The sequence below is a fragment of the Lolium rigidum genome, chromosome 2, assembly GCF_022539505.1.
Source record: "Lolium rigidum isolate FL_2022 chromosome 2, APGP_CSIRO_Lrig_0.1, whole genome shotgun sequence".
In the NCBI taxonomy this organism is placed as follows: domain Eukaryota; kingdom Viridiplantae; phylum Streptophyta; class Magnoliopsida; order Poales; family Poaceae; genus Lolium; species Lolium rigidum.
The window spans coordinates 37512393-37534984 of record NC_061509.1 but is presented as its reverse complement, the minus strand read 5'-3'; the positions used below and the strand labels follow the sequence as shown (position 1 = coordinate 37534984).

The 22592-nt window shown below is 42.7% G+C and overlaps 1 protein-coding gene across 1 annotated transcript; it reads left to right on the top strand.

The window, feature by feature from the left end:
• Window positions 1-12929: 12929 nt before the first annotated feature.
• Window positions 12930-16995, top strand: LOC124686254 (serine carboxypeptidase 3). Its single transcript, XM_047220235.1, has 9 exons — window positions 12930-13228; window positions 13398-13566; window positions 14125-14244; window positions 14828-14971; window positions 15058-15208; window positions 15521-15609; window positions 15691-15949; window positions 16294-16427; window positions 16643-16995. Exons 1-9 carry the CDS (start codon window positions 12930-12932, stop codon window positions 16778-16780), a joined length of 1503 nt encoding a protein of 500 aa, XP_047076191.1. The 3' UTR covers window positions 16781-16995.
• Window positions 16996-22592: the final 5597 nt, after the last annotated feature.

Here is a 22592-nt window from a genome sequence, read left to right as displayed (position 1 = left end):
TGCGAGTAGATTGTATTCAGATGTAAAAGAATGGACCGGGGTCCATAGTTCACTAGTGGTGTCTCTCCAATAAGAAATAGCATGTTGGGTGAACAAATTACAGTTGGGCAATTGACAAATAAAGAGGGCATAACAATGCACATACATACCATGATGACTACTATGAGATTTAATCGGGCATTACAACAAAGTACATAGACCGCTATCCAGCATGCATCTATGCCTAAAAAGTCCACCTTCGGGTTAGCATCCGCACCCCTTCCGGTATTAAGTTGCAAACAACAGACAATTGCATTAAGTATGGTGCGTAATGTAATCAACACAAATATCCTTAGACAAAGCATCGATGTTTTATCCCTAGTGGCAACGAGCACATCCACAACCTTAGAACTTTACTGTCATCGTCCCAGATTTAATGGAGGCATGAACCCACTATCGAGCATAAATACTCCCTCTTGGAGTTACAAGTATCAACTTGGCCAGAGCCTCTACTAGCAACGGAGAGCATGCAAGATCATAAACAACACATATATGATAGATTGATAATCAACTTGACATAGTATTCCATATTCATCGGATCCCAACAAACAGAACATGTAGCATTACAAATAGATGATCTTGATCATGATAGGCAGCTTACAAGATCTAACATGATAGCACAATGAGGAGAAGACAACCATCTAGCTACTGCTATGGACCCATAGTCCAGGGGTGAACTACTCACACATCGGTCCGGAGGCGATCATGGTGATGAAGAGACCTCCGGGAGATGATTCCCCTCTCCGGCAGGGTGCCGGAGGCGATCTCCTGAATCCCCCGAGATGGGATTGGCGGCACCGGCGTCTCTGGAAGGTTTTCCGTATCGTGGCTCTCGGTAATAGGGTTTTCGCGACGGAGGGAATAAATAGACGGAAGGGCAGAGTCGGAGGAGGCACGAGGGCCCCACACCATAGGGCGGCGCGGGCCCACCCTTGGCTGCGCGGCCCTATGGTCTGGGCGCCTCGTCGCCCCACTTCGTATCCTCTTCGGTCTTCTGGAAGCTCCGTGGAAAAATAAGACCCTGGGCGTTGATTTCGTCCAATTCCGAGAATATTTCCTTTGTAGGATTTCTGAAACCAAAAAGCGAGAACAATGACAGCGGCTCTTCGGCATCTCGTCAATAGGTTAGTGCCGGAAAATGCATAATAATGACATAAAGTGTGTATAAAACATGTGAGTATCATCATAAAAGTAGCATGGAACATAAGTAATTATAGATACGTTTGAGACGTATCAAGCATCCCGAAGCTTAGTTCCTACTCGCCCTCGAGTAGGTAAACGATAACAAGGATAATTTCGAAGTGACATGCTATCATAATCTTGATCAATACTATTGTAAAGCATATGAGATGAATGAAGCGATTCGAAGCAATGGTAAAGACAATGAATAAACAACTGAATCATATAGCAAAGACTTTTCATGAATAGTATTTTCAAGACAAGCATCAATAAGACTTGCATAGGAGTTAACTCATAAAGCAATAGATTCTTAGTAGAAAGTTTTGAAGCAACACAAAGGAAGATATAAGTTTCATCAGTTGCTTTCAACTTCAACATGTTTATCTCATGGATAATTGTCAACACAAAGTAATATGATGAATGCAAATAAGCAAATATGTAGGAATCAATGCACACAGTTGACACAAGTGTTTGCTTCTAAGATAGAAAGAAGTAGGTAAACCGACTCAACATAAAGTAGAAGAAAGGCCCTTCGCGAGAGGAAGCATGGATTGCTATATTTGTGCTAGAGCTTTTATTTTGAAAACATAGAAACAATTTTGTCAATGGTAGTAATAATTCATATGTGTTATGCATAAGACATCTTATAAGTTGCAAGCCTCATGCATAGAATACAAATAGTGCTCGCACCTTGTCCTAATTAGCTTGGATTTACATGGATTATCATTGCATAACATATGTTTCAACCAAGTGTCACAAAGGGGTACCTCTATGCCGCCTGTACAAAGGTCTAAGGAGAAAGTTCGCATTGCATTTCTCGCTCTTGATTATTCTCAACTTAGACATCCATACCGGGACAACATAGAAAACAGATAATGGACTCCTCTTTAATGCATAAGCATTCAAAAACAGATAATATTCTCATAAGAGATTGAGGATTGATGTCCAAACTGAAACTTCCACCATGGTTCATGGCTTTAGTTAGCGGCCCAATGTTCTTCTCTAACAATATGCATACTCAAACCATTTGATCATGATAAATCACCCTTACTTCAGACAAGACGAACATGCATAGCAACTCACATGATATTCAACAAAGGTGTAATAGTTGATGGCGTCCCCAGAAACATGGTTACCGCTCAACAAGCAACTTATAAGAAATAAGATACATAAGCGACATATTCTTCATCACAATAGTTTTTAAGCTATTTTTTCCATGAGCTATATATTGCAAAGACAAGGAATGAAATTTTAAAGGTAGCACTCAAGCAATTTACTTTGGAATGGCAGAGAAATACCATGTAGTAGGTAGGTATGGTGGACACAAATGGCATAGTTTTTGGCTCAAGGATTTGGATGCACGAGAAGAATTCCCTCTCAATACAAGGCTTAGGCTAGCAAGGTTGTTTGAAGCAAACTCAAGTATGAACCGGTACAGCAAAACTTACATAAAAACATATCGCAAGCATTATAAGACTCTACACTGTCTTCCTTGTTGTTCAAACTCCTCACCAGAAAATATCTAGGCTTTAGAGAGACCAATCAGGCAAACCAAATTTCAACAAGCTCTATGGTAGTTCTTCATTAATAGGTGCAAAGTACATGATGCAAGAGCTTAAACATGATCTATTTGAGCACAATAATTGCCAAGTATCAAATTATTCAAGACATTATACCAATTACCACATGAAGCATTTTTTGTTTCCAACCATATAACAATGAACGAAGCAGTTTCAACCTTCGCCATGAACATTAAGAGTAAAGCTAAGAACACATGTGTTCATATGCAACAGTGGAGCGTGTCTCTCTCCCAAACAAAGAATGCTAGGATCCGATTTTATTCAAACAAAAACAAAAACAAAAACATAAAGACGCTCCAAGTAAAGCACATAAGATGTGACGGATTAAAAATATAGTTTCACTAGAGGTGACCTGATAAGTTGTCGATGAAGAAGGGGATGCCTTGGGCATCCCCAAGCTTAGATGCTTGAGTCTTCTTGAAATATGCAGGGATGAACCACGGGGGCATCCCCAAGCTTAGACTTTTCACTCTTCTTGATCCTATTGTATCATCCTCCTCTCTTGACCCTTGAAAACTTCCCCCACACCAAACTCAAAACAAACTCATTAAAGGGTTAGTGCATAATCAAAAATTCACACATTCAGAGGTGACGTAATCATTCTTAACACTTCTGGACATTGCACAAAGCTACTGAAAGTTAATGGAACAAAGAAATCCATCAAACATAGCAAAACAGGCAATGCGAAATAAAAGGTAGAATCTGTCAAAACAGAACGGTACGTAAAGACGAATTTTTCTGGGGCACTTAACTTGTTCAGATGAAAATGCTCAAATTTAATGAAAGTTGCGTACATATCTGCGGATCATGCACGTAAATTGGCAGATTTTTCTGAGTTACCTACAGACGGGGCTGCTCAATTTTGTGACAGTAAGAAATCTGTTTCTGCGCAGTAATCCAAATCTAGTATCATCTTTACTATCAAAGACTTTAGTTGGCACAACAATGCAATAAAATAAAGATAAGGAGAGGTTTCTACAGTAGTAACAACTTCCAAGACTCAAATATAAAACAAAAGTGCAGAAGTAAAATAATGGGTTGTCTCCCATAAGCGCTTTTCTTTAACGCCTTTCAGCTAGGCGCGAAAGTGTGAATCAAGTATTATCAAGAGATGAAGCATCAACATCATAATTTGTTCTAATAATAGAATCAAAAGGTAACTTCATTCTCTTTCTAGGAAAGTGTTCCATACCTTTCTTGAGAGGAAATTGATACTTAATATTACATTCCTTCATATCAATAATAGCACCAACAGTTCGAAGAAAAGGTCTTCCCAAAATAATGGGACAAGATGCATTGCATTCAATATCCAAGACAACAAAATCAACGGGGACAAGGTTATTGTTAACCGTAATGCGAACATTATCAATCCTCCCCAAAGGTTTCTTTGTAGAATTATCAGCAAGATTAACATCCAAATAACAATTTTTCAATGGTGGCAAGTCAAGCATATTATAGATTTTCTTAGGCATAACAGAAATACTTGCACCAAGATCACATAAAGCATTACAATCAAAATCATTGACCTTCATCTTACTGATGGGCTCCCAACCATCTTCTAACTTCCTAGGAATAGAAGTTTTAATTTCTCTTTTCTAGCTTTTATGAGAGCATTTGTAATATGTTTTGTAAAGGCCAAATTTATAGCACTAGCATTAGGACTTCTAGCAAGTTTTTGCATGAACTTTATAACTTCAGAGATATGACAATCATCAAAATCTAAACCAATATGATCTAAAGCAATGGGATCATTGTCCCCAATATTTTGAAAAATTTCAGCAGTTTTATCACAAGCAGTTTCAGCAGTTTTAGCAGTTTCAGGCAGTTTTGCACGCTTTACATTAGGGGTAGAAACATTGCCAACACCAATTATTTTACCATTGATAGTAGGAGGTGTAGCAACATGTGAAGCATCAACATCACTAGTGGTGGTAATAGTCCAAACTTTAGCTACATTATCCTCTTTAGCATTTTCTTCTCTTTCCCACCTAGCATGCAATTCAGCCATCAATCTAATATTTTAATTAATTCGAACTTGGATAGCGTTTGCTGTAGAAAATGACTTAATATCTTTAGTTTCATTAGCCATAACTTTCAATTTTAAAACATCAACATTAGTGACAAGATTATCAACCTTAGAAGCAAGAATATCAATTTTACCAAGCTTTTCTTCAACAGATTTGTTAAAAGCAGTTTGTGTACTAATAAATTCTTTAAGCATGGCTTCAAGACCAGGGGGTACACTCCTATTATTGTTGTAAGAATTACCATAAGAATTCCCATAACCGTTACCATTATTAGAAGGATATGGCCTATAGTTGTTACCATAATTATTCCTATAAGCATTGTTGTTGAAATTATTATTTTTAATGAAGTTTACATCAACATGCTCTTCTTGAGCAACCAATGAAGCTAAAGGAACATTATTAGGATCAACATTAGATCTACCATTCGGAAGCATAGACATAATAACATCAATCTTATCACTCAAGGAGAAGGTTTCTTCAACATAATTTACCTTCTTACCTTGTGAAGCCCTTTCAGTGTGCCATTCAGAGTAATTAATCATCATATCATCAAGAAGCTTTGTTGTGGCGCCTAAGGTGATGGACATAAAAGTACCTCCAGTAGCTGAATCCAATAGGTTCCGCGAAGAAAAATTCAATCCTGCATAAAAGGTTTGGATGATCATCCAAGTAGTTAGTCCATGAGTAGGGCAATTCTTAACCAAAGATTTCGTTCTTTCCCATGCTTGGGCAACATGCTCATTATCCAATTGCTTAAAATTTATTATGCTACTTCTCAAAGCTATAATTTTAGCAGGAGGATAATATCTACCAATGAAAGCATCCTTACATTTAGTCCATGAATCAATACTATTCTTAGGCAAAGATAGCAACCAATCTTTAGCTCTTCCTCTTAAGGAGAAAGGAAACAATTTCAATTTTATAATGTCACCCTCTACATCCTTATACTTTTGCATTTCACAAAGTTCAACAAAATTATTAAGATGGGCAAGCGACATCATCGGAACTAACACCTGAAAATTGCTCTCTCATAACAAGATTTAGTAAAGCAGGTTTAATTTCATAAAATTCTGTCAGTAGCAGCAGTGGAGCAATAGGTGTGCATAGGAAATCATTATTATTTGTGCTTGTGAAGTCACACAACTTAGTATTCTCAGGAGTACCCATTTTAGCAATAGTAAATAAAGCAAACTAAATAAAGTAAATGCAAGTAACTAATTTTTGTGTGTTTTTAATATAGAGAACGCAAACATGATAGTAAATAAAATAAAGCAAGTAACTAATTTTTTTTGTATTTTGATATAAGAAAGCAAACAAAGCAGTAAATAAATTAAAGTAAAGCAAGACAAAAACAAAGTAAAGAGATTGGAAGTGGGAGACTCCCCTTGCAGCGTGTCTTGATCTCCCCGGCAACGGCGCCAGAAAACAGTCTTGATGACGCGTCAAGCACACGCCCGTTGGGAACCCCAAGAGGAAGGTGTGATGCGTACAGCAGCAAGTTTTCCCTCAGTAAGAAACCAAGGTTATCGGACCAGTAGGAGTCAAGGAACGCATGAAGGTTGTTGGTGACGGAGTGTAGTGCGGCGCAACACCAGGGATTCCGGCGCCAACGTGGAACCTGCACAACACAATCAAAGTACTTTTCCCCAACTTAACAGTGAGGTTGTCAATCTCACCGGCTTGCTGTAAACAAAGGATTAAATGTATGGTGTGGAAAATGATGTTTGTTTGCGAAGAACAGTAGAGAACAATGATTACAGTAGATTGTATTCAGATATAAAAGAATGGACCGGGGTCCACAGTTCACTAGTGGTGTCTCTCCAATAAGAAATAGCATGTTGGGTGAACAAATTACGGCTTGGGCAATTGACAAATAAAGAGGGCATAACAATGCACATACATACCATGATGACTACTATCAGATTTAATCGGGCATTACAACAAAGTACATAGACCGCTATCCAGCATGCATCTATGCCTAAAAAGTCCACCTTCGGGTTAGCATCCGCACCCCTTCCAGTATTAAGTTGCAAACAATAGAAAATTGCATTAAGTATGGTGCGTAATGTAATCAACACAAATATCCTTAGACAAAGCATCGATGTTTTATCCCTAGTGGCAACAGCACATCCACAACCTTAGAACTTTCCATCCATCGTCCCAGATTTAATGGAGGCATGAACCCACTATCAAGCATAAATACTCCCTCTTGGAGTTACAAGTATCAACTTGGCCAGAGCCTCTACTAGCAACGGAGAGCATGCAAGATCATAAACAACACATATATGATAGATTGATAATCAACTTGACATAGTATTCCATATTCATCGGATCCCAACAAACACAACATGTAGCATTACAAATAGATGATCTTGATCATGATAGGCAGCTCACAAGATCTAACATGATAGCACAATGAGGAGAAGACAACCATCTAGCTATTGCTATGGACACATAGTCCAGGGGTGAACTACTCATACATCAGTCCGGAGGCGATCATGGTGATGAAGAGACCTCCGGGAGATGATTCCCCTCTCCGGCAGGGTGCCGGAGGCGATCTCCTGAATCCCCCGAGATGGGATTGGCGGCGGCGTCTCTGGAAGGTTTTCCGTATCGTGGCTCTCGGTAATAGGGTTTTCACGACGGAGGGAATAAATAGGCGGAAGGGCAGAGTCGGAGGAGGCACGAGGGCCCCACACCATAGGGCGGCGCGGGCCCACCCTTGGCCGCGCGGCACTGTGGTCTGGGCGCCTCGTCGCCCCACTTCGTATCCTCTTCGGTCTTCTGGAAGCTCCGTCGAAAAGTAAGACCCTGGGCGTTGATTTCGTCCAATTCCGAGAATATTTCCTTTGTATGATTTCTGAAACCAAAAACACCAGAAAACAGCAACTGGCTCTTCGGCATCTCGTCAATAGGTTAGTGCCGGAAAATGCATAATAATGACATAAAGTGTGTATAAAACATGTGAGTATCATCATAAAAGTAGCATGGAACATAAGAAATTATAGATACGTTTGAGACGTATCACCAGGGAGAGTAGCCGGCGGCGGCGGACGGCGGCGACCGGCGGGCGGCGGAGATGGCCGGGGCGGGCGGGAGAGCGCCGGCGGCAGGAAGGCGCACGGGGGTGGGCGAGCGCACGGGGGCGGCGGACGGGAGATGGAGGGCGGCGAGCGTTGGCGTGGAGCAGCGCCGGAGGGGTGGCGGCCGGAGGTGGAGGACGGCGAGCGGCGGCCGGAGGAGCGGCGGCCGGAGGTGGAGGACGGCAACTTCGGCCGGGAGCGGCAACTACGGCCGGGAATACGGGATTAGAGGACCAAACTTTGCTCTGATACCATGTTAGGGCAATATGCTTGATGTATTACCAGGGGGCCAAAGGTCACAATATATAGTACATGTACAGGTGTAAATATGCAGGAAGCCCCCTAACATATGGGAAAAACTAATATACAGATATATACATCTAACATCGTTCAGAAGCTATCTCTCTTAGTGTTCAGCGCAAGGAAATGTTGTCAATGCAGTGCACACATTTCCTTTTCCTTTATTTTCAGTTAATCTAAATAGTAAATAGAAAAGTCAAGAAACTGCAATTATATATGTGTTTTCAATCGAAAACTCCACCAGCAATGCGTCAGTGAACACTAAGTATTGACAAGTTGCAGGTCAGTAGACTAGTAGAGGTAACAAGGACGAGAAGAGCAATTTGATAGATAGACGGATGGGAAGAGTTTTTTTTTTGCGGGCAAAAACAGACTTTTATTAATCAGATGGGATTACAAGGGACTCAGACTCAAGCACCTGCACTACACACTCAGGTCCTGAACCAAGCTCTTGCCAAATTAGCAAGGCAATGACTAATCCTCACCTGACTACGATCTACTTTTACAAAGTTGCAAATTCTATTACCACTAGCTAAAACGTTAATCTCTGAGATACTACGTAGATAGGGCGAACGGTCTTTTCCATTGGCCAAAATAGACGAGATTAGCTGAGAACAATCTAACTCAACAACGATAGGCAAATCACTATAAAGCAGCCCCAACTCCAGGCCTTCCAAACAGGCTGAGACTTCCGCTTCTAGAGCCTGCTCACATGACGCAAGTGATCGACAAGCTGAAAAAATTACTGTACCAGCATAGTCACGTAGCACCATACCAATACCTGCAGAACCATCATCACTCTTAAAAGAACCATCGATCGTCAACTTGACCCAACCCAGAGGGGGTTTAAGCCAGCGTTTAACCAGTGGTTTCTTCACTTCCACTGGATTGATTCGCTGAGCACCAGAATCCAGCATCGGTTGTTTCCCTTTTAAGACTTGGTCGGTGGATGTGTTTTTTATTGAACCAAGGAATCTTCACATAACTACATAGGAATCTCTTTGAACTCTCTGTAGTCGGAATAGGCTTCTCATGAGTTACTTCATTCCGCTCATACCAGGCCCTCCACGCTACCAAAAGTGTGTGATCAATCATATGAGTCGGAGCAGAAATGAGGACTGATCGGAACCAGGACGTAGTGGACACCTGTAGATCAGACTCAGAAGGAAGAAGCCAACAATCTCTCATCGAATGCCAAAGACGACGAGCATGAGGGCAGTGTGCGAGAGCGTGCGCCTCATCCTCCACGGCCGAGCCACATATCCTGCATAAACCTGTGACATGCATCTTCCTTCTTAGCTTATTACCCTCTGTAGCTAGGGCATTAGAAGCTGCTCTCCATGCAAAGGTTTTAACCTTTGGTGGTACATAGGAACTCCATATTTTGGACCAACAAGGATCATTTCGGTCAGGACATGCACTCGAGCTGCCATAGGCACATTGTGTCGGAAAGCTATTGAAAGCCAAATGATACGCAGACCGCACTGTGAAAATTCCAGAGCTCTCTGGTTGCCATGCCAGGGCGTCATCGAAACCCCTTCTTGAGGGCTTGATTTTAAGTATAGCATCAGCATCTATAGGGTAGAAGGTATCCCGAATCAGATGTGTCTTCCATCGACCATGCTCATCTAATAACTCTGAAACAAATTTAATACGCCTGCTCCTCTTTGGAGTAAGAACCTGGCTGTTCGCTGTTCTTGGTAACCAGCAATCACGCCAAATACGTATGCTGGTACCATTTCCAACACGCCACACAATGCCCTTCTTCAATAACTCCAGGCCATAGGAGATGGCTGTCCAAGTAGAGGAAGGGTTCCCGGTAAATACGGTATCTAGAAGATTTCCACGAGGATAATAGTGGGCCTTCAATACACGGGCACAAAGACTATTTGGACAAGTAATTAACCTCCAAGCTTGGCGGGCCAATAATGCCGGATGGGAAGAGTTGTCAATGCAGTGCACTGGCAAGTTGCAGTTTAGCAGAGGTTAACAACAACGAGCAGAGCCATTGAGACCAGAGGGGAGCGGTTGATGTTCCTCTCGGGCTAGACCAGAGGCACAATTCATCCAGCTAGCACTCCTCTGAACTTTGTAGCGCCAGCAGTCTCTCGCAGCAAGCAAGGCGGAAGCACATTCGTCGACAGGTCGCCTAGCCACATAACATGGACATGAAGTAATGAAGATGACGCTACCAGTGAGAGTTTGGCGGTTGCTTTTCGTGTACATGCTGCCTTGTCTCGCCCTCCGAGCGCGAGCGGCATGTGATGTGAACAGCCATCAGTCTCCTTCCTTGCCTTTTATCGCTGGGTTTTGCTGAGTTTGCGAGTAGCGGAAGCCAAGCAACCTCTGCAGCTTACTCTCACACAGACACATACAGAGTCTGAATCTGCAATCCACAGATTAATCAGTCGATCGGCCGGACCAATCAATCAATGCCGCTGCTACTGCTGATGCTGCGTGCAAGGAACCCTGCAACGCAACGCGTGCACTCCACCGCGCCGCGCTAACCAATCAATTATCCATGCGCGCGTGTTACGGACGACGCTGCCTCCAATTAGTAACTCATGCCCAGATATCCAGCCGAATTTCCTTCAGACATCCACTTAATTTGCCTTGCAAGCCAACTCAAAAAAGGGAACAAGATTCAGACTCACACCAAGTCCAGGTTCAGATCCGCGCGCGATAAAGTCTCTGTAACCGACTGAGCCACACCGCCGGTGGTTGTTGGAGCTTTCAAGGCAAAAGCAAAAGTATTCATCTAGCTTAGGGAGATGACAAAGAGGATGAATTAAGGAGACTCCGACAAGCCGCAACTGACGGTGACTGCAGCCTCGATCAAGCCCCCAACAGATTTCAGTTCAGCTTGCAAACGTGGTGAAACGTTCCAGATTCAAAGCTGGAGTTCGAATTCTTCTGCCGTCCATGCAGCGCAGTCACCTGGCTAACAGACCCCAACCGATTTCGTTCGTGTTGCTCGTTGCATGTCGCCCTGTCGGCCGTGTATATACGTAAGGGGAGAAAAAAATCAGTAAAAACAAAAAAAGAACTACTTATGTGATCAGTTAATGGAGAGTATGAATACCGACGACCTACATTGGATACTGAAGCGTCTAATCCAGTGGAGGTCAGAACTGACGCCATGGTTAGCTTTCTTATCTCACTCCGTAGACAAGATAGTGAGTACGAAAAGCAAAGGCAAAAAATGAGCTAGCGCATTTTAATTATTGGATTTATATGGATTGCAGTCTATATAGAAATCTCATATAGCTTATAAATTCTGAAATTTCAAGGCCCATCTAACATGACAGCTTGGTGGTTATCCGTGGATAAAGTTTCGTCCTATAGTAGTTGGGAGAGAGTTGAAACTCCTTGCAAGGACATTTGTCCTAACTCCACTGTGTAAGTGAGAAAGAGTTCACGTGCACTACTTCTTCGCCGCTGCTTGCCTCGTTATGTATCGCATGCGTGTCGCATGAATCAAGTTAGAAACCCGTTTCGTGGAAGATTAATTTTCTTTGCTTGATGCATCAGATGAGTTGGGTACATATAGGCTTTCGACGCGTGTCCCTGACTACCAAACAGGTTTCACATCATCTACGCATGTGTCTCTCACCATTCGGAAGAGTATGCCTATGAAACCCCAGCCATTAAAATTATGCACCAGGAGTCAGCCATAAGGTTTTTGAGTAGCATCTGAGTACGGTTGCTCGTCTCTATGTGAACCCTTCATCGCCGGCTTAGAGCTTCTTCATCGACATCAACGGATTCGATGAATTCGACAACACCATCGCCGCGGCCACAGTAGCAAAACTGTGGAGGCGACATTCATACTTGCAATGTGTACATGCTTCTCATCTATTAAATTGCACTAATATTCGTTCCATATTTAGATGTACTAAATGTGTTTAATCTCATGAGTATGGTTATGTTTGCTAGTGCATATATGATGTTACTTTCGATAATTAAACCCACTTCAAAATTGCATATTATAACCTAATGGGAATAATCGTACAAATATGTGGACAAGATTCGGTTTCCATTAGAGTTTATATTTGGAAAATTATAAAGAGCGAACATTCAGCGGAAACTCCAAGTGTAGCCCGAGCTACATGGCTCCTTTTTTTGCAAAATTTGAATTTAATTTTTAAGTTTAGAAAAATTCTTGATGTAGGCAATAATGTACTCTACCACTATGCAAAATTTCAGGATGAAATACATTATATTCGAGGCTACAGAAAAAGAATATAATCTGTACTGTTAACTTTTCCAGATCACTGATTTGTGAATTTTGCATAGCCCAAAATACACTGTCTTTCTTATTGCTTTTTTGCCATAGCGGTACAGCACAACGTTATCCACCTCTAGAATTTTTGTTCATATTTTTTTGAATCTATGAAACGCTGTTTTCGAATTTTTGAAAAATCAGGCTCCATATAGCTCGAGCTACAAAATGCCACAGATTTTATAAAGCGGAAAAAAGTTTTGAACATGATGATGACTCGGATCAGACTAGCTTGGGATTACGTCAGGTTTACCAATTATAACCCGCAAAAAGAATTATCAGTTAACACGTTGATCCGAATCAGATTTCGCTTGGAAGCAAAGTCATCATCAAGTCAGTAAAGAGCAGAGCAGCAGTTCGTTCCGAAACGCTATAAATTCTCTCCTGAAACCTCCACCAAAATCCCCACGAAACCGCGCTCCCCACCACTTCCGCTCCAATGGCGACGGCCCCACGCCTCCTCCTCCTGCTCGTGGTCTGCCTGGCCGCCGGCGCCGCGGTGGACGGGCTCCGGCTGCCCCCCGACGCAAGCTTCCCGGCGGCGCAGGCGGAGCGGCTCATCCGCGCGCTCAACCTGCTCCCCAAGGAGTCCGGCCGCAACGCCGGCGTTTCCGGAGCGGATGTGGTGCCCGGGCAGCTGCTGGAGCGCCGGGTCACGCTGCCGGGGCTCCCCGAGGGCGTCGCCGACCTCGGCCACCACGCCGGATACTACCGCCTCCCCAACACCCACGACGCCAGGTGCTTCTTCCTGCTCTTCCGACGCTGATTCGCTTTGATTCTTCTGCACCAAATTCCAAGGCCCTATTTTTGCACTACCTACTACTACAGTTTGTAACGGCAGGCAGGATGGGGACAAGTTTCGAGACTGAAAAAACCAACTCTTTTTTGCTTATGCGGCTCATGGCAGGATGTTCTACTTCTTCTTCGAGTCGAGGGGCAAGAAGGAGGACCCCGTCGTGATCTGGCTCACCGGAGGCCCCGGCTGCAGCAGCGAGCTCGCCGTCTTCTACGAGAACGGGCCCTTCACCATCGCCAACAACATGTCCCTCGTCTGGAACAAGTTCGGATGGGACAAGGTACAAATCACAATCTCAATTACTATTGTTATGTGCACTTTAAGTAAATGCTTTATGCGTTTCATGAAGAAGGAAGAAACCAGAGTGCTCTGCGCTAGCTTTACTTTGTTGAGCGTAACCGACGAAAACAGTCGCCTAAGTTCCGTATCTGAAAGACTCGCCTAATTTTGGGTGAAAGCAACACTCGTCTGAAGTCTGAACTGAAGCATTTTACCTGTATTTCTTTTTCAGTAAAATCCAAATCTAACTTATGCACTTTAATGCTTTGTATGTTCGTATAAGAAACCGAGTGCTTACTTACCACGTAACCACTAAAAACAGTAGCTTAATTTTGGGTGACAACTGAGGTGGTTTGCCTGTGTTGGCAAGTAAATCAAAAAAAGTGTATAAATACAGCCATGGGTAAGTAATGGTGACTATAAGGTCAATTTTGAGGTCTTGCACTGCAGTCGGTCAGCTCCTGATTACCGTGTCAATTACGCCACTCTGCTTCCGAGAGTGGTCTCTAAGTTTCTGTTACCTCCTCCTGTGCTGATGGTAATAAGTTGCTGCCTGCAGATTTCAAACATAATATTTGTCGATCAGCCCACTGGAACTGGCTTTAGCTACAGCTCCGATGACCGTGATACTCGTCATGATGAGACAGGGGTCAGCAACGACCTCTATAGCTTTCTCCAGGTACTACTACCAATCTTACACCTGATGTGTTTTTCTTCTAATTACTTTACCGATTGCATCTGATTCATTGTTACAGTTTACTGAACCGTGGTTGCTTAGGGAATCTTTACCAATAAACTAAATACTCTCTAATGTAAGATAATATAACAACATACAGATTACAAAGTACAAACACAACAGGGCTCTTTCTCTCTTGATAATATTAGTTCGGTTTTAGATACGAATGCTCATATACAGGGCTGATATGTCCTATTATTTATCCTCTTTAATCTATCTATAGTGTGAATTGGTGCCCATGCCTGCTATGTTGCTCTTGAACTGCGTGCCCCCCTGTACCGCAAAAATTGTTCAGGCTACAACCGGGAACTTGATTACACGAAAATATGAATATACCACATGTCAGTGTGTAGCTTCACTGGAATCGGTAAACAATAATTTACCAAAAAAATTAGGCGACAAATCGTACCAGACGAAGTAGAAAAATCATGTAACAGAGCTGTGTCTAGTTATATGGTTTGACTTAGAGTTTGTTGGCTTGACTGAAAACAGAAAACTAATTATCTGTTCGTAACTTCCATTCCAGGTTTTCTTCAAGAAGCACCCTGAGTTTGTAAAGAACGACTTCTTTATAACCGGAGAATCTTATGCTGGGCACTACATTCCAGCGTTTGCAAGTCGCGTTCACCAAGGAAATAAAGCAAAGGAGGGCATTCACATAAATTTCAAGGTCAGATCCTTGCAGAAGTTTGCACTGTCTTTATTCTCTCTTAATTCTTCGTTAATGTGCATAACCTTTTCTTATTTGTACTCTAGGGTTTTGCAATTGGTAATGGCCTCACGGATCCAGCAATCCAGTACAAAGCCTACACAGACTATGCATTGGACATGAACCTTATTCAGAAGTCTGACTATGAAAGGATCAACAAGTTCATCCCACCATGTGAATTTGCTATTAAACTTTGTGGTCAGTACTACAATAATTCTTTGAATCTAGTACATACTTTATTTTCTAGTATTCATTTACACAAGATAAGAGCATTCTTATGGTATTGCCTGATAAAAACATATATACTAGGTGGCTAACTTCTTGAAAATTGAACAAACCCAGATAGTATATTAAAGGGGTTGAGTAAACTTGTCAGTATCTTCTCTTGACAGTTATATAGAGTTGTATACCACGTCTAATATTTTGTACCAACCAATGCATTTGAAATCACATCATTGGGATCTCTTCAAATGAAAACAAACCATTACTAACGATCTACTGATGTTTCAGGTACAAATGGGAAATCATCTTGTATGGCAGCATATATGGTCTGCAATTCTATTTTCAACTCCATCATGAAGCTTGTTGGGACAAAGAATGTAAGTAATTAAAAATTAATGTTAAATTTACCAGCAGCATCAGCTGACCAAGACTGAAACATGTTAATTGCTTCTTTACAGTACTATGATGTTAGGAAGGAGTGCGAAGGGAAACTTTGCTATGACTTCTCAAACATGGAGAAGTTCTTTGGTGATAAGGCAGTCAGACAGGCAATTGGAGTAGGAGATATTGAATTTGTCTCATGCAGCACTTCTGTTTATCAAGCAATGCTCACAGACTGGATGAGGAACTTGGAAGTCGGCATCCCAGCTCTGCTTGAAGATGGGATTAATGTGCTTATATATGCTGGGGAATATGACCTTATATGCAATTGGCTTGGTAAGGATACTATCGGGTCAATATGTTTTTTACAGTCATTTTGCACATTTCCTTGACAGCATACTAGGACTAGTAATATACTGACCACACTCTGAGTTCTGCGCTGTTTTCCATCGTTACTACTGTCCAAGGAATAGTTAGCATCTTTTTTTAGGGCAACAAAACTGCATCCCCGTTCATCAATCCTACTTAACCTAACATGTGTAATATTCCGAATCCATTTTATGTGGTTAGTCTTATATTCTTCATTGTCTTAAACATCCGTGGTCAGATTATTTTATGGTATTGCAGTTCTTATATGATATATCAACTTATCAAGTGTAACATGGTTTATGTTTGAGCAGGAAACTCGAGGTGGGTCCACTCCATGGAGTGGTCTGGCCAGAAAGACTTTGCATCATCTGCTGAATCAACATTTTTAGTAGATGATGCCCAAGCTGGAGTGTTGAAGAGCCATGGGGCACTCAGTTTCCTCAAGGTTGTGATAAGCACTTTTTCCATTTCATAGTGATAACTGATACCTAACTGCTCCAAAAATAATTCAAAAGAAGTTGCAACAGTAATATAGTTCATAACTTTAGGCTTACACGACTCAACTGATACTGCTTAAATGCCAGATCTAGGATGAACAGAAGCCGAGCCTTGGCCCATCTATATTGCTGACAAATAATCTGTTTGTCTGCGCAAATGCAGGTCCACAATGCTGGCCACATGGTTCCGATGGACCAGCCGAAGGCTGCCCTCGAGATGCTGAGGAGATTCACACAAGGGAAACTCAAGGAGCCGGTTGTTCCGGAAGAAGAAACATCGACGTTTTACGCCGCGATGTGATCCCACACCGGCCTGAGAAACAGCTCACTGGCCTGGGCCGCCGTTTCAAGGAACGAATGTCTGCAAACTCCTGTTTTAATTGTCTTTTGCCCACTGTTTCAGCTGAATGTGTATAGCTCTAATAACAAGAACAACGGTTGTCCTGCAATGTAACTAGACACATGTATGCTGCTGCTGATGAATCATCAAATTCACCATGGGGGTGATGTTTCTGATGTTACTTGTGCCTATGTATCTCTCTCTTGCTCTGAGCTGCCAAAAGAAACACCTTCCGATTAATTAGTTCGCCTTGACAAACTCTTCCCTGTGTGATTGTCTTGGCAAATTGGTGTCCGATCTGCACAGTTGCTGCGCAATTCACATGCAAAGCTCAAACTGTTTTTGCCAACAAAATGCAGAACAATCAATGTTCAGATGCATATGGCGTTCATCAGAGATAAAAAAAAAAGAGTGGTCCTTGGATTTTACAGCAGAGCAGGGTGTTCCATGAGCTGAAGGAAATATCTCTCCTGGAGTGTTATGCACGGGCGGGGCTAGGATTTAACCATTGCGGGGGTCGAGAAACACAATGGCCACCAAAAGGCTTGGAAGATTTTTTTTATAGAAATGAATAACATGGAAGATTTTTTCCGTAGGGCATCTCTAGATCACCCGTTTACGATCGCGCAGTCAAAAATGCGTCTGCACCAATGGCCCAACGCAAAGTGACTGGTCTCTCCGCGGAGACGCAAACGCGGTCGCGAAACGAAGGCCAATGCGCCAAAGAAGGTGCTAAAGCGGGAGAAGAAGTGCGTCCAAGCCGCGAAGCGACCGGGCATGTGCATGAATTTCAAGGAGAGGAATGATGTGGCGGCGGCCGAACAACAGCTGCGGGTGGCCACACAATTGGCCTGGGAGATGCAGGCAAAAGCCAACACCCAGGTTAATCTGTCGTCTGGCCTCGCGAAGGCCATACTGATGGTCAAACAGGAAAGGATTGTCGGCATTGCTCCCTCGACCTCTTTCGTGAGCTCGGTAAGTTCCTAGATGCGCCGTCCTTCATTTATGCCGTCTGGAACGCCTTTCCCCGGTGTGCAGGTCCACGCGATGTACCGGTTCGCCTTCGGCCCGTAGTCGGTGGTCCAGGTCAACGCGGCCGTGGCTCTGGACCTCAACCGCACGCCGAGAAGCGGTGACTCATGCCTAGCCCTGGCACACAAGACGCGAGTGGTGCTGGAGGAGAACATGCCGGAGCCCCGCAACCTGTATGAGAAAATGGCACCATCCGCCCCGACGATGGACGACGCGGTAAGCTCGATCTCAAACTCGCGGTCTCGTCGACTTCATTCGTCTTACGTCCGTTCATTCGTAGGCATATATATTGGGCGGGACACAGGAGGACGATATTGCGGCGATGATCTACGGCGGCAGCTTTGTCGGCGAAGGAGGCGCTGGGACACACGCATGACCCATTCTCAGAGTGCACAGAGGCGAGATGGGGCAGACATCGATGCCGAACGGTTGTTCTATACCTAGCCGACGCAGCAGGCAACGGCCGTCTGCATCGATGGAGAAGACACAGAGGGATTTCAGCATGGCGATCACGCATTGCTGCATGATGATGCCAAGAAGAAGGGAGAGAGCCACAGGACCGGCGGCTTCACCGACGAGAAGGACAAATGTTTGTGCGAGTCGCGACTCTCAGTCAACCATGACTGCATAAACGGTGCCCAACAAAAGGGCAAGGTTTAAGTCCATCAGAAAAAGGTGGAACTACATTAAACAGGAGACCTCCAAGTTTTGCGTCACCGTCGCCCATGTTGTTGCCCACCCAGAGAGCGGCACGGGCGCGATGTCAGTGGTAAAAAACGGGCATCATCATTCCATCTATGTACTTCGCATTGGCAGACCATAAACCTAACACTTAGCAATTTTAGGTATCCAGGGCCTTGGATAAGTTCAAGGCAACACATAGAGAAGGGCTTCTACATGGTCCATTGTTGGGACAAGCTGAAGGCGACGATGAAGTGGAGGGTCGACTATGACGCCTACAAGGAAGCAGTGAAGAATGGCACAGCCACGGTGGTCGTCTACGGCGAGGACAACGCCTTGGGAAGGATGCCATTCCACCTCGTCACCGGGGCTAAAAGTTTACCAAAGCCGATCTAGCTCGGGATGCATCATCCCTAGCGTTGAGCGAGGCCTTGCACAAGACCAAATGGGCAGCTCCTAGTCAAGGTACAGTCAAAGCAAATGTTGATGCTGGCTGGCTGGGATTACCTCTCCAAGAGAGCGGGCATTGGCGTGATTGTCCGTGATCACCTAGGCCAACATATTCTTACTGAATGGAAGTTATTTGTTCCTTACTGTGCTAGTTCAGAAGAAGCTGCGATCCTGGCCTGTTTGGAGGGGCTCAAGCATCTAATAAACCTCCGACGATGGCCGGTGACTTTAGAATCCAACTACTAGATGGTTGCTCACTTGTTGATATGAAAGATCTGGGAGATGAGAGTTGGTATTCCAAACATGGGAGCTTGTGAAGGTTAATGAAGATATTTATTTTTTGACAATCAATACCACATATATTCATAATAATAAATAGTACATGGTATAGATACACGAGCTGTCTCTAACGATTACAAAATAAAGTCTAAAAGGTACTAGCAAATCTTCGAGGTCTTCAAACTCTTTCTTCTTTCAAGACATAATCTTGTACTTTCCTGAAGGCAGTCAAAGATAAATAACAAATCATCTTTACTATTAAATGGGAGTTGGTCGTTTGACACTCAACGCACTTTGGTGGTCGTCATTGAAAGCATCCTATCCGTCTAATCTAATCCTACGGTCTCTGGTCTCCGTTTGACATCCAATCCCGCAACAATCATGGAAACAATCGATCACGCTACGAATTAATAAGGAAACAATCTGACAGCATTCTTTAACGCTCATGCCATCAATCAATCACGATACAAATAATTAGGAAACAAAATCAATACATCTTTACTATTAAATGGGAGTTGGTCGTTTGACACTCAACGCACTTTGGTGGTCGTCATTGAAAGCATCCTATCCGTCCAATCTAATCCTACGGTCTCTGGTCTCCGTTTAACATCCAATCCCGCAACAATCATGGAAACAATCGATCACGCTACGAATTAATAAGGAAACAATCTGACAGCCTTCTTTAACGCTCATGCCATCAATCAATCACGATACAAATAATTAGGAAACAAAATCAATACAAATAAATAATTAGGAAACAAAATCAGGGGCATTTCCTTACTTGGTTTCCTTAGGAATTTATTACCTAAAGTTAGGAACGTTGTATTCTTTACTATTATCTTTACTATTATATTCGAGTTCGTACGTCATCAAAAATGTTTGATGTCAAAGATCTGGATCATCCACGCCGTCCGATTATTTCTCTCAACATCTAAGGCATCTACACATCGTCCGATTGCTTTTGTTGTACTCGTGTTTCGTTCTACCCAGCCATCGCTAGATAAAGCAAAATCAGAATGAAATCCCTGCCTTCCTATTAAATCTCGATCTAAAATAAAAACTAGGTCACAATTCCAGCAGAAACAGAATGAAATCCCTGCCTTCCTATTAAGTTTTGATCTAAACAGAATGCGAGACTGATGCGTTTTCCTTGATTCCTTGAGTTCGGGATGAAATCCCTGCCTTCCTATCAAATGCTTCCACTATTACCAATCTCTCCTTAATTCCTTGCGTTTTCCTGGAACAATGCGAGACTGATGCGCGGCTACATTAGCGCGTCTCCTCCGTGGCCTCCGTGGCCATGGCGCTTGTCGAAGGCGGAGAATGAGCTGGTGGGGTACCATGCCTCATGGTCCTAGATTGTCATCTTCGTGACTTCATCCTCCAGCACCAACGATACGACAGCCATGCGTCCCCGCCGCGCTCCACCACCCCTTGCTCGTGCCCTTTCATCGACGGCCTAGGCATGAAGCCTGATCTTCTGCAAGGCCCTCCTCTCCTGCTTCGTGTGCCCTGGCGGCGGCCATGCAGGCCACGCGGTCGAGGTGAGCAGGCACTCTTGTGGTGATGACATGAGTTAATAACTTAATATTACCATTCTTCCTGATGGTAGATCTTGATTACGGATCATGTGGTGCATCCAATTTTCAATCTTGTTTCATGTTACTACTAGATTTTTATTCAAGGTGTCATATGGTCCTGAATCTCTTGATCTCTAACTGTCATATGATGCAATTGTTAGGATTTCTTGCACAGTCTGAACTATGAAGGACGAGGTAGGAGATGACTATGGTCGTGAGTTGTCTAACGGTCTCTTGGTAAAGCCTCTTTCGATGTACCTGAATGTATTTCATTTTATTCATGATCTGTGCCATAGCCCGAGATTGCCGGCAGCTGGTGGATTAACGTACCTAGATATGGATGTGCATGATAAAGTTGGATTTACCAAAAAAATAAATTATCCACGTGCTAAGTGTTTCCGGTATATGAAATTAATCCGTTTTAGCATTACTTTTACTACTGATCTATCTTGCAGTAATCATGGTGGTGATACTTTTCCTGGTTCATGCATCACTAATCGATATGCCCCTGTTGGTGAGAATTCGTTTATAAATGAAATATAACTTGGGTATCACCAAAATTTAGATTAATGGTCTTAATATTTTTGTTTTAAATTCATCGGTTATGAAAGAACTATGTGAGACTGATGATCCATCGGTTAATCGGATTTTATTGGATTCGTCCCAATGATCAAGGCAACAAAAAGGATGTGATATTTTCGTGTATTTATTTGCTATGATTTTACAAAGGTGGTTGCGTCAGGGATCGGGTGCCTGATGTTGAGCTGTTGCATGGAGAAGAGGGGTCCGGTGTTCACCATCGCCTTTACCCGTCTATATGTTCGTTGCTAACGCCCTCTACATGAGAAGGTCAATCCTCCACTAATATCTTTCTCTGAACTTTCTGAAGTCTAAAACATTTGTTATTTCGCCAGATTGTTGTTTGTAAATTATTAAGATGAAAGTAAGCTCGATCAGTTTTTTATTTGATGACGACTTGTTTGTGTTCAGGCATCACCCTATATTTGGTAAATTCAATATAGAGACAACAATCATATATGGTTATTATGTCCCAACCAAGACATCTCTGAATATTGACATAAAGCTACCCAAATGGTCGAAGGAAGGAAAATTGAGTTAGTAAACTTGCCCCTGTGAGAATTAGAATGAGCATTCATTAACTTTCATAATATAATTTGAGTGAAAATACAGAAGTAATTTGCACAATAAATAAAGTTTATTCACGTAGTATTTTCTACTCCATTTTTTGTGTCCGTGTGTGCTTGCTTGCTCTTTATATGGTCACACATATAGAAACCTGAGAAATCTTAGATGATATTCCAGTTGATGAGTTCAAGAGGCCGATACGAACGCACATGGTTGCAACTTTATATTCCTTTTTAATACCAATTCATAGTTCAGGTAAGTAAATTGGCACTGCAATTCTATTGTTAAATAGGATGCCTTTATTACTTTATGCATTTTGATGTTGTTGGTATTTGCATTTAAAGGCAAACTGTCGGTGCATAGCAAATTAAGTGATTTTTATGATTATGAACAAACCAATGTTATTTTCTGCGCATGTGATATATAGATGGATTAATCCTCATCTTGTCACGTGACAAATATTTTTTCTTAATTAGTTGCATTATGTTTCGTACTCGCAGCTCTATATTTTACCTGCAGGTCCTTGGACCTCAATACAGCGCACAAAAGGTAATGAGTTGATGGGTTTTTGCTAAAAGTTTGTACTTAATTTTTTCCCCCATTCC

Bases quoted from the DNA above. Each gene is read 5' to 3' on its own strand.
- LOC124686254 (XM_047220235.1), top strand. From the start codon at position 12,930: ATGGCGACGGCCCCACGCCTCCTCCTCCTGCTCGTGGTCTGCCTGGCC. The intron at 13,567-14,124 runs GTACAAATCACA...TGCTGCCTGCAG, and splicing joins ACAAGTTCGGATGGGACAAG to ATTTCAAACATAATATTTGT. The intron at 15,209-15,520 runs GTCAGTACTACA...CTGATGTTTCAG, and splicing joins ATTTGCTATTAAACTTTGTG to GTACAAATGGGAAATCATCT.